We start from the raw sequence: 13141 nt of genomic DNA, 5'->3' as shown, positions 1-13141 counted from the left end.
GTTTTGCACATTTTGATTCACATCATGACATGACATTCCAAAGATAGTCAAGTTTGACACACATTTTATAGCATATTTGTTTCTTTTTTCAAAAATCAATTCTAAAATTCATAAGTTACTTAGAGAAATTCTCCTTATAATTGGATTTTGAAAATAATTGTAGAAGAATTTTCAAATATGCCCTTGGAGTCTGAAAACTTGGATGGTGCTTGGATGAAGAGAATTTCTTCCACACCATGTCTTGGATTTGGTCCAACCACTTTTCCTCCTCACTTACCACTTTTCTTGAGACAAAACTAGGAATTACTGTCTACTTATCTCACATTTTCCATCCACTTCTACCTGTTTCTCCTGCTCACATAACTTTTCTATTTCATCTTTCCAATTCTGCTTGTTTGATAGAATCAAATAGCTTGGCCAATGCTCAGCTGAGACACTTATGATTAGTTGGATGCGATAACATGCTTGGCCAATGCTCAGCTGCGGTTTTTCTTTTCCACTTATTCATTCTGCTTGTGAACTTTTATTTAAATTAAAGGGCCTATATTAAATGTTATATAATTGAATGGTCACCTAAAAATAGAAAACATAAATATAATGAAGCAGTAATTATAAAATAAACTCAACAACGGTTTAGTTGAGGCATGCAAAGCATTGTGCTTACGATTATTTTGCCACCACAAGTTAGTTACTCGGTAATGATGACCTCACAGCGAATACCCTTCAAGAAATAATGGTCAATTCACTAACTCTGCACATGAATTAGTAATGACACATCAACAAAATCTTGAATTCCTCAGGGGAACTTTCATATTTTTATCTCTTTTGTTTCCCCTCACCGTATAAGGAAACATAAATTCACACAAGAGAGAACTCATAAAAGATGAATGAAAATTAGAGAACCAAAACTAAGTCAAAGGAAAAATAGTAGCCTAAAGTTAAATGATATATTTAACCTTTAAAATAAATAATAAATAAATAATACTAACATATAACAGTATGAACTGTGACTATTAAAAATAGAAAAAGAGTGACAGCACTCATTAAGAATAATCACTACCGTGATTTCTAATTTATTGGAAATTTCCAACAGCTTATTTTTCCAAAATTGTTCCCTTGATGCTCGTGTAACCACTCTGAATCAACCTATACAACAAGAACGCTGACATTTTCGCTTTCACCTTCATTGACGCAACATCATGTTTGTCCACAAGCTCGCATCTGTCAATGAATCCCGTCGCTCTAGTAGGGTCGTGCCGCTGATTCAGCAACACATAAGCCCCCTCCAGCTCCCATAGAGAACACCCACGTCGCACCCTGAACAATGCATAGTAATCAACATTTCCAATATCCCCTGAAGCCAGCCTCTGTCTCATTTCTTGAATCTTCACGGTGAGGGCGCAGAGTTTCCCCGGAATCTCCCTGTAACACACATTGCAGCGCTTCCACAACGGACCAGGAAGCTTACTATCTCGCAAGATGAAGTTGTACAATAGTTTCACGTGTTCCAGATCGTGGAGAGAATCCTGCCAGCAACAAATGGATTCAAAATGAGACGCTCTGGTTTCTAGGGCTTGGATACAATTGCAGTCGAGAACCAGCGTGCGGTTACAATCCGCGATGGAATCTGCAATACGACCTGCAGAACAATATGCCGAGGCCCTCTGCATGTAGCATTCTGCAAGGAATGCTTGTGGGGCAGTGCGGTGGTCGTTGAAGATTTTCGAGAATAAGCGGATAGCCTCCGAGTAGAGGCCAGAGTTGAGAGCAGCGAGAGCACCTGCGCGGTGGCGGATGAGGGACTTGATGCCGTGGAGGAGCTGAGCGACACTTTCACTGTCATCGGACCCACACAAGCTCTCTTGCCGGAACGTCGCACTGGCAAGGCGTTTCCCTTTTTGGAGAAGAAACACCGCATCTTCAAGTAGGCCTAAATGGCCGCATGCTACACCCAGAACCAAATATCTGCAAACAACACAAATTTTGTCTAATTAATAACATTTAATTTGTTTCATTCATCCTACGACACATGTGATAATAAAGAGCAAAGCTATATCAAAACAGTATATAAATTAATTTAAGCATGGTACCCTGAAATTCTTTTGGATATGATACCCCGACTAGATGAAATAGTGAAATTGAAGGGCAGAAAAAGAAAGAAAATTAGACCTTTTAACTTTTGTTGGAATCTTAGACGTCATGCCGGTTGTTGCAGCTTTTTTTAAGTCAGAATCTAGTGGTGAAAGTGAAAATGTATGCGATGTAAAAACAAGAGAGCTATTGACCATAATAAGGGTGAGATATGGAATTTGGTGTCTGGCGAACGATAAAATAATGAGATAATCTACTAAAATGGTCATGAATGATGGTGCTAGAGGCTTTTAAAAGTTAAAAAATTGGAGATAAATAGGTTTTACATCATTAAAGGTACCGTACCCTCATTTAAATTAAGGTACCACATCAAACACCATAAATTTATTAAATTTATTGTGCATTGAATTTGATTAAGTAAATGGCAGCCATTCAATCATCTGAGGTACTTTTACTTCATTCTGATCTCAAAATTCAATGAAACTCTATAATGAAAGTTGAACCAAAATGAAGAAATTTCAAATATTTAACAGAGACGGGTGAAGTGAAGGGAATGCAATTTACCTCCATTCCCCTTCCTTTTCGCAACTTTTATGGAGACCTGCCATGACCTTCTTCTTGAGGTTGGAGACGGGGGAGCAGTTGAAACTCGGATACCAGACCGGCAAATCAGGGGACGAGAGGAGTTTCACTCCTTCCCTCGAAAGGTTCTGGGAAGAGCTACTAGAAGAAGAAGAGACTGAAACAGGGTCCTCGTTCACCATTTTCACACTCGGAATGTGGTCCTCGAGCATGTCGGCTACCTCCTTGAACCGACCCAGATGCAGCAGTAACCTGGCCCTCAGTTCAAGCGCCTGGTCCAGACTTGGAGAGATGAGCAAAGTTTCGTCTAAAAGTTTCAGAGCGGAAGCAATTCCGCCCTGTTCTTCACTGGCGACCAGACGCCTAACCTCTTTCATGTACTTTTGTACAACCTGCATACGGTAAACAGCAAAACAATCATGAATGTGCAATCCAAAGTAAAAAAAAAGAAAGAAAAAAAGCTATAGTTTCACGTAAATATTACAAGAAATTCTAAGCCTGTCAATTGAAAAATGCTTGAAACCATGATGTGATGTGATGAATGACGCAGGAAGAATTTTTAGTTCAAGCGCTAGGTTTTTTAGAATGCTTAGCTTCCTAGGTATCATCCGATCCTATTTAAAAACAAAATGCTGCAGCTGGAAATTCAAATCTCAGTAGCTGTACGCGTCCTTAATTCCCATCCAAAACCAATCAAGTTCTGAATTCAATCAATTGTTTCCTTTTTAGTATGAATCAATCAATGAATATTCTGTTAAATTTGGAAACAAAAAATAGCACACCTGTAAGTGAAAACCAGGGGCTCCCAACGAGGTCAGCACCGCCGTTTACCATTTCTGGATGGATTCCCCCATTATGGAAGGATTGGAAGCGTTGATTAGGGTTGCTGAAAAGGAAGAAGAATGGGATTGAGTTGGGTTGCAGAATCGATTTTCACTTCACAACTTTGCATGCTCTGCTTTTTACAACGACGAGGGTGACTGTTCATTTATCTTCAATATTTTAAGTTTCCTTGATATATTCATTCACAATTACTTTTTAGTTTTTACACTAAAAGTTCTTTTTTTGAACTCACATTAAAAGTTCTTTAATAGGCCCATATGTTATCTTTAAAAAAATAGCCCATATATTATCTTCAAAAATATAAGAGCCCATATATTTTTGGGTTTGAAAGACAGTTTCCTATTCAATGTGAAGAATTGCTCTGACCAAAACAAAAACCCTGAAATCTTGAAGAATTGCTGAACCAAATACAGCACATTAGCATATCTATTGAAAAAAAAAAAAACAATTACAGAACATTTAAGTATGTGTTATTTTACATTGTGTTGTGCTTTCACACTCATTTAGTTGTTGTCGTTTGGCAAACATGGCCAAGTTTGCTCTCTCTAGTTATTCATATGTAGGGATTGAGGATTTTCCTCCTACAGCCCTAGTTTGGCGGGATTGATTAATGAATGAGTTCTTTTGCTGTCAAAAAAAGTACTCCCTCCGGTCCTATTTATAAGCATGAAAGAGAAGAAAAATCTTGGTCCTTTTTATAAGAACCAAATGAAAGTTTGAGCTATATTAATTATTTTTTTCCAATGATGCCCTTATTAATTCTAACTTGTAAAATGTGTCTCATTAATTATTCTCTCTCTTTCTCACTTTCCAACATTAATAACAAAGGGTAATTTTGGAAGTTTATTTTGATTCAAGACATATTTAATGCATTTTACCTAGTTTAACTACATTTCTTAAAGTATGTGAATTTTTTTTTTGTTGCTTATAAATAGGACCGGAGGGAGTATGTGTAAGAATATATTACTGGAAGAAAGATGCTAGCAATAACACACATTTTATTGATTGATTGAAATTTATGTATGATTCACTAAATTTATGGGTTTCACATCCAAATTACTGAAATTAGTGAGGACATATAAATTTCTCTTACAAAGTGACCCATAACTCCATAAGCATTTCTCTTCGAAAAATTTGTTTATGCTACAATTTAATTATAAATTACCAGCATATGTTCAACTTCATTCTTTGGCGCATGCATGCAAATGAAATTTTCTATACCAACCAAAAATTGCAAAAACCAAAAAGCAAGCTGTTTCACTTTCAAGTTTCATCTGATTCTTGTTGAGGACAAAAGGCCTTGGCTTCTTGTTAAGTTTCAACATATGTGGGATCACAATTCACAAAGCCTATCATTGTACTACTCCTTGTTTCTTCATCCCCACAATTTGTAAGTGGAAATAAATGCCAGCGTACTAGTTTCTAGTACAAGGTGTACTCAACATACTGCATATATACATACATTAACTTTATAAGGTGCAGAGATAGAAATTTTCACAAAAGCTAGTAACCTTGATATAGACTTGTTTAATATAGTGACATAAAAACCGTAGTTTACATATAAATGAGTTGTAAAGGAAGATTGTTCACTGCAAACTCAGATCTCAATAAAACTTTTCTTTTTTCTAGCTCATAATGATACTTGGCTCGCCATGCCCCAAATACTACTCCATTATACTTTTTTTTGTACCTTTTCTTTTGTAACTATCTGCTTTCCATTATAGAATTAATGAACAAATTAAATAGATAAAATTTTGTCAGATGTTCATCCCGCACATTGTGCCACCAAGTTCTAACCAGAGCTCTAGTCTTAATATTCCATCATAGTTATTTGGGTGGAGAAGGCACATGATAGCAAAACATGGTGCCATTAACATTATAGTAACTGGCCACCACTCCCCTCATGTTCCCCACATTCGAACATCAAGTGTTAACCTTTAATTTCCCCAAATCACACCTCTTAATTTTTCTGCTCATCTCAATTCCAACCCCAATTCTTCCAAAGCAACCATTACTACTAGCATGTTTGGATCGAGCAAATTTTTAGTACTGCTGTAGTAGTGAATGCATATCTCTCACAATGTAGCATATATTATCTTTTTTACAATTTTAGAAAGAAAAAAAAAACTAAAATTGAGAATAAATTACATCTGAATAAAATCGACATATGCATTAATCAGCGGTTTTTAACATCCGCTTAGCGTGGAGTGAAAAAAATTGATGACATTAAACTCTTACATAATTCAATTCACATGTATTTCTTAGACGTAAATTTTATGAAAACTTAACACTATCAGGAACATTATTTTTTTTCACACTTCACATTGAGTGACGAGCAATATATATTGGGCCACAATGTGTAATTAATACATGAAACTAGAGGTCATAGACTAACCCGTGAATACATTTAATTTGTGAGTATATAACTAATTCATACACATGCACTAGGAAAAAACAAATGTAAATAATCTTAAATAGATGCCTTTAATAAGTCTCATAGTGAAGAATAAAGTTCTAAAGAAAACTGGAGCCCTCGTGAGGTGCACCTTTTCTTTCGCCCCAAGAAATCAAGTTATGCTTTCAATACGAATATGAGAGGTTAATGTGAAGAATATAATAATATTCTGTCAGAGGAGTAGTTCAAGAACACTAATTTGCCAATGCCTCTACTTATCTAATTTTGGCAGAGATAGTTGTAGTAGAATTTTGTTGTTTAATGAATGATAGAGATGTGCGAGGCATGTTTTTCTCTTTTGCGCCAATGGTTTTCATTATTCCAAATCTAGCTTATACAACAAATAAATACACGTATGTCTCTCTTTCTTTCCATTCTAAAAATTGAAAAAATCGTTCAGATCAGAGCATTCAAACTTCAAATCAGTTCAGTGCTAGCTGTGCAATATAATACAAAACATCCAGCTATTTTCCAGCGTTGAAAACAAATTCACCCCATTTGAATATTTGTTTGAAGTGGGTAGGGAAGCACTATGAATTTGTATCCTCTATTGCAAGTGGCAAAGAAGTGCATATACTTATTACAGAGTTGAGGGTTGTAAGTTTAATGATATTGAAATCAAAGGGAGATGTGAGAACATTAATCCTAAGATATGCTAATGTCAACCAATTATTTGGTGAATTAACTGTCTATACAGAATTTGATGATTAGGGATATAGGAATCTTGATAATTAGGGATGAAAAAATATGCCAACATAATCATAGATGTAAGGTGGAAAAATAAAGTGCCGCTCTTCAAGCAAAAGGGACGTCATATCTTTCTCTTTTTGAAGTTTTTAATTCTTGCCAAGGGAAAAAAAAGCATCAAATCACTTGCAAGCAAGGAAAGGAAGAAATTTTCTGGTCTCTTAGGTAAAGATCACAAGACTATAATGAATTCGTCTTTAGGAATCTTCTATTCAGGTGGTGAAAAGGGAAGGAAAGAATTATCAATTATGAGATGGATATCAGCCATATCGGTAACAACAACAAATGATCAAAAATTTAAATCGTTTTACATTTAGAGTGTGTTAGGTTAAATCCTATATGCGCGTGGTTGGTGGTACAGGAAAAAAAAGAAGAGATATTTTGCATAATTAATTTCGGACTCAAATCAGTTCCGTTAAAGCTGAAGAGAATAGTTTCTTTGTTAAATATAATTGATTGAGATTTTACAACTTAATTTTACAACATTACTCAACAAAATCACTTTTGATCAGAACCAATTGTGACCTAACCCATACTTATATCATGTTTGGATCATTTTTTTTTTTCAGAACCAATTATATTACACAGAGCCTACTCTTATCTTCATAATTAATTCTAATTTGAATTAACTCTGGAATCATTTTCAAACATGCAATTACATTGGTTCAATTCAAACCTCGGCTAGTCCAATTGTTGTTGTCTTGTTGAAACTTGAAGCATTGTATTCTCAATGCGTATGAACATACATTGACAGAAGGACTTTGACCTATTATTGCTATGAGAATTGTTGGTGAGTGAATGAAGTTTAAGAAGTTGCTGTCACATTTTGGCTTGAAATTGATCTGAGCATTGCATTCAAAACTTTTTTTTTCTGGCAACAGTTGTACCCTCCTTGGTCCAAAGTGGCAACCATGGAATCACTGTAGAAATACAATAATGTTACTATCTTTTACACAAAAACAGAAATACACAGGCTTTTTTCTTGTATCAGAAGTCACGCCTCAAATCATATACCATTATTGCGCTTTGGAGGTTGAAGCAGCATTCACTCACTCATCTCAATTCTTAAACTACCCCCTTTCTTAAAATTGTGTGATATAAGTACTCTGCATTTCTTTTTTCCTTTCTTCGCTTTTCACAAGCTTTTTGGCAGGACAGGTCTTACTCTTTTACCAACGCAACAACACCACTACCATTCTCTTCAAATTCACTACTATTACAAGCTCTAACCCGCACTTTAACACTTGGTTTAACATGAAAGATAGCAACTAATTATCAATGAGCACAAAATTGCAGTATAGAACCCATGTGCAAAGCAAAGGAAAGTTAATCACATTTTCTATCTAATTCTAATCCTTTGTTGTCTTGTACCGAGTGCACATTAGACCCTTTGTACGTGCAGAAATCTGAAGAGGAAAACAAAAACCTGACAACCCTTTTTACACTTCAAAACAGTGTCCACTACTGGAATATGACCACGTTCAAAAAATCTATCCTTTCAAGACATGACAGCCTCAACAAGAACTAATGATGATTTTCGAAACTGTGCTTTTACCCCCCATAACATTGTGCTTTTACCCCATATCCATTCATCATTTGCTCAGTTTCTTCACATAATTAGACAACAGATAAAGATGGGAAAAAGCCAACACCATCACCTTCAATTCCTTTTCAGAGCTACACAGTATACACACAGTAAAAGAGTTATCTATTCAATAGTTTTATTTTATATCTATTGTAATCAAAAGCAGGTAATTACTGTTAATCAAAACCATTAAGTACTTAAGATATGAAATTTTAAAGAGAAATTGAAGGGATGGTTCAACCAAAAGTAGAGTGTTGAGTACTGATAATCTGTACATCTGATAGATAGAAAGATAGCTAATCAAAGAGAAAAAGATAAAGGTGACAAAATTTTCCGGCATCCCAACTTTTTTTTTTCTGCATTTGTACAATGAAACCTGAGATTCCCTCTGCCGGTAACATCTCCAACATACCCCAATTTTCCATTTTTGATGAAATTAATTCCAAATCAGCAGCTCAATGCTTCATACTTCACCGGAATTGGCTGATTAAACCTTGCCTGAGAAAGCAAGTTTCCGACCACCGCAAGATCACGGCAGAAAACACCCTGAAACACCGCCGGATTCACAGTGGAAGAAGACACCAATGTAGACTTGTCTTCCACAACATTGCAGCTCCTACTATCTGGCTTGTTCATCTCAGGTTCATGACTCGCCACTGCTTTGATCTTAACTTGATTCGCCGCCGCAGCAGCTTGCAATGCAGCTTTCTTCCTCTGTTTCTCAGCAGCTTCTTCATCCAATATTGTACCCATCACGCTCGTGTAACCCTTCTGAACCAACCTATACAACAACAATGCAGACATCTTCGCTCTCTCCTTCACTGAATCAACATCACGTTCATCTGCAAGCTCGCACCTATCGATGAAGCTTGTTGCTCTATCAGGCTTGTGCCGGAGACACAGCAAGAGATGAGCCCTCTCCAACTCCGATCGAGAACAACCACGTCGAACTCCGATCAGAGCGTAGTAATCAACGCTACTAGTCTCCCCTGAAGCCAGCCTCTGTTTCAGTTCTTGACTCTTCGCGGTGAGGGTGCAGAGTTTCCCCGGAATCTCCCTGTAACGCACGTTGTGGCGCTTCCACGCCGGGCCGGGAAGCTTGCGATCACGCAGGATGGAGTTGTAGAGAAGCTTCAGGTGTTCAAGATCGTGAAGAGAATCTGGTAAGCAGCGAATTGTTTCGAAGAGTGATGCTCTGGTTTCGAGGGCTTGGATGCAGGTTGGGTCGAGGGCTAAGGTGCGGTTGCAGTCGGCGATGGACTCTGCGATTCGACCGGCGGAACGGTGCGCGGAGGCTCTGTGCATGTAGCATTCTGCTAGGAACCCTTGTGGGGCGGCGCGGCGGCCATCGACAATTTTTGAGAAGTGACGGATGGCTTCCGGGTAGAGGCCGGCATCAAGGGCAGCGAGTGCGGCTGCACGGCGGCGGAGGAGGAACTTGATGTGGGTGAGGAGCTGGGTGACGCTCTCGGTGGAATCCGTGAGAGGGGCTTTGGGAGGAGACGTGGGTGGTGGGTTTGTGGCGTCGCCGGCAAAAGGAATGCCGGAGAGTGAAAAGCTGTCATCGGACCAACACACGCTTTCTCGCCGAAACGCCGCGCTGGCAAGGCGTTTCCCTGTTTGGAGAAGAACCATTGCATCTTCCATTAGGCCTAAATGGCAGCATGCTTCACCCAAAACCAAGTATCTGCATAAACAAAACTTAGTCAAATTAACAAGAGTACATGTTTGGTTTGGCGCAAACATGATTTAACGTATTTGCATTACCAGAGAACCTAGAATTTAATACGTTTAATTTAACGTGGATAAGAGAAACATAATTTTAACACATTACGTTTAATATTCATCAATTTCATTCATATTTCATCCTACTAGTATTCTCTTATTATTATCACTAACCCATTTCACTGTAGCACATTATTAGTACTAGAAGCATAAGGTAGTACTGGATGATTGTACAAACTTTATGAGATTCCAAAATTAAATAAACATAAGGTTGAATTATTGACTAACTAATCTAATTTGATAGTACTAGAAAACAATAGTGTGTGCACATGTAGTGTATGCACATGTATGTGATAGAGAAAATCATAACAGTAAAAAAATTAAATGTGCATTAAATTTGATTGGGTTTTTTAGAATAAAAGCTGGGAACCATTTGGGTGAATGGCAGGCACTAGCATTTACTACCCATCTGAGGTTGCTTGCAGCTTACTTTTACTCCTAGATCGATCTGATATCGAAATTCAATAAATTAAAACTCATTTAATGAAAGTTGAACCAAAATGAAGAAAATTAAAATTCCTATTTAATAACAATAAATAAAAAAGTTGCAATGTCAAAACCAATGAAACAGAATAATGTGAATGCAGGTGTGAACTGTGAAGGGTATGTGAATTTACCTCCATTGCCCTTCCTTTTCACAACTTTTACAAAGCCCTGCCATCACCTTCTTCTTGAGGTCCGAGACAGAGAAGCACTTGAAACTCTGGTACCGGACCGGCGAGTCAGGGGAGGAGGAGAGAAGCTTCACTCCCTCCCTGGAAAGATTCTGGGAAGAGCAATCAGAAGAGGAGGAGACTGAAACAGGATCCTCATTCGCCATTCTCAGGCTAGGAATGTAGTCCTGAAGCATGTCAGCAACCTCCTTGAACCGCCGCAGATACAACAGCGACCTCGCTCTCAGCTCAAGAGCCTGGTCCAACCGCGGAGAGATCGCCAAAGCTGCGTCAAGAAGGTTCAGAGCTGAAGCGATCTCGCTCTGTTCTTGTGTTGCAATCAAACTCCTAGCATCTTTGATGTATTTCTCAACAATCTGCAAAATGTCACAAAAAAAAACATGAATCAAACACAAAAAAAAACATCAATTGTTTCACAGAACCATTACTTGAAAGTTGAAACAATTGCAGATTTTTTTTTTAAGATCATGGATTAAAAGGTACTGTGCTATAACTTTACCTTTCTGTTTGTGAGCCACCAGTGCTTCTTCTCTGTAGCAGATAGAGAGTGAGCAGTGACTGCCATTTTTGTTGATTTTTTTTTTTGGTTATTGCAGATTGAATCAGGGAGTGTGAAATTTGTTGAAAATTTTCAGGTTTCTCTCCCTTGTTTCTCCCTCTCCCCCTATAATGAAAGCAGGCACATAATTTCTGTGCTCTAATAATGAAGGGAGAGGAATATATAAGGGTGAGAGAACCAGGAAGAGAGAACAGAACAGGGTTTGAGGTTTGAGGTTTGAGAGAGAAAATGAGAATAGGAAAATGAGGAGCAAACTATGGTTTTTATATCAGTATTTAGTGTGTGGAATTCATGTGTTAATGTAAATTATAAGGGTATGTATGGTGATAAAGAAAAATGAATTGAATTAAATAAAATAAAAGGTATGAAAGAGAATTTTTGACAGCTTTGACCTCAGAGAAAGCTTTCATCCTTCAAATTCATAGCTGGCAACACACACCCTTGAGATTCTTTCTCTGTCATTTACACACATAACCTATCTATCTATGTGGGCTTAGGTCTATGGTCCTAAAAACTAAGCTACAATATTTATTATTTGTTTAATTACCTGTTTGTGCCAGTGAGTGCATGACTTTGACCGGGTATTGCCAGTGACCCGTCACGGGTCCTCGGTTTCAAGTTTCAACCACCAGAAAACGTAACTCAACAAAGCTTGTTATTCAATCCACAGCACCATTCAAATTACGGATCTACCCTTGTATAGGTTGACCAAATACTCTAACACTGATCATTTTTAAATCTTTATAGTAAATTCCTCTTCTCTTTTGCGTAACGTCCTACTCCACATGTGAGCTTGGAGTGTAATTAGTAAAACAAACCGTGATTATGAGGGGCTTTAGACTTTGACATTCTTCGTATCAGTAAATACAAAATTAATGACCAACCAACGATTCACTTTGACATTTTATTTTTCAACATTCATCCCATGCACCTTTTCTTCTTTGCTATGGAATGATTGTTTAGATTTATGACTTTTTCAATTTGCAATAATCACTGTGATGAGCCAGGACCATTCATAATTTGGCCACACTACTATAATTTGATAAATAGATATTATCAGCACATTAGAGGGTATCATGAGGAATGTTGAACCACTACCGTGATGCCAATTTTTAATCATTATTTTCCCAATTTATCTATAGGCAGTTCAGTTTGATTTTTTTTCCATTACACGTTTACAACAAACTGCATTTTTTTTGTTGTTTCTCCGTTTGCCCTCATTCATGCAAGCTTTGTTTGTTTGTGAAAAATCCTCACTCACATCAGTAAATGCATAATTATTCTCAAATGAACACAACAAGAGTGAGGGTAAATTGGTCAGAGTATTAGAGTGAAAAATAAAAGATAAATTATGTGGTACCCTTAATTTTTTTTGGGTATGGTACCCGTATAGAGTAATTTAATAGATTATTATCATGTTATTTAAGGTAAATACTACATCTTTAAATTTTACTTTACTTATCAATTAACTTTATCTTATGAAATTCATATTTTAATGAAAAATGGATGAGCGGTGGAAACAAATGATGGTGATGGAGATGCGCGTAAAATGACCATGGTTGATTGATGAATAAAGCTCATAAAACATAACTCGCAAATCTCACGTCCCTAAGAATGCAACGCTGCATTAATACGATAGTATAAAATCAAATTTTGAATCGATATATTAAGCCTTTATTATCGAACGAACTCATTTTAGGTACCACGCCTTAAGCTGACTTAAGGTACCTTAGCAAACACCAAAATAAAAAGGGAAGAGCATATGCATATTTATGGGGAGTGAGAAAGTGACTCTTGTCTCACAAGGCACAGGAATCATG

General features: G+C 37.1%; 2 protein-coding genes across 2 annotated transcripts; both read right to left on the bottom strand.

The window, feature by feature from the left end:
- Nucleotides 1-1094: 1094 nt before the first annotated feature.
- LOC130726550 (uncharacterized) lies at nucleotides 1095-3507 on the bottom strand. The gene is made up of 4 exons (XM_057577836.1): nucleotides 3456-3507; nucleotides 3158-3171; nucleotides 2693-3065; nucleotides 1095-1987 (listed from the first exon to the last, which is right to left on the bottom strand). The coding sequence occupies exons 1-4, from the start codon at nucleotides 3505-3507 to the stop codon at nucleotides 1095-1097; spliced, it is 1332 nt and encodes a 443-aa protein (XP_057433819.1).
- Nucleotides 3508-8538: 5031 nt separating this feature from the next.
- Nucleotides 8539-11577, bottom strand: LOC130731061 (uncharacterized). Its single transcript, XM_057583249.1, has 3 exons — nucleotides 11262-11577; nucleotides 10706-11118; nucleotides 8539-9990 (listed from the first exon to the last, which is right to left on the bottom strand). Exons 1-3 carry the CDS (start codon nucleotides 11325-11327, stop codon nucleotides 8751-8753), a joined length of 1719 nt encoding a protein of 572 aa, XP_057439232.1. The 5' UTR covers nucleotides 11328-11577; the 3' UTR covers nucleotides 8539-8750.
- Nucleotides 11578-13141: the final 1564 nt, after the last annotated feature.

The sequence above is a fragment of the Lotus japonicus genome, chromosome 1 (assembly GCF_012489685.1).
Source record: "Lotus japonicus ecotype B-129 chromosome 1, LjGifu_v1.2".
In the NCBI taxonomy this organism is placed as follows: Eukaryota; Viridiplantae; Streptophyta; class Magnoliopsida; order Fabales; family Fabaceae; genus Lotus; species Lotus japonicus.
This window is presented reverse-complemented; position numbering and strand designations above follow the sequence as displayed.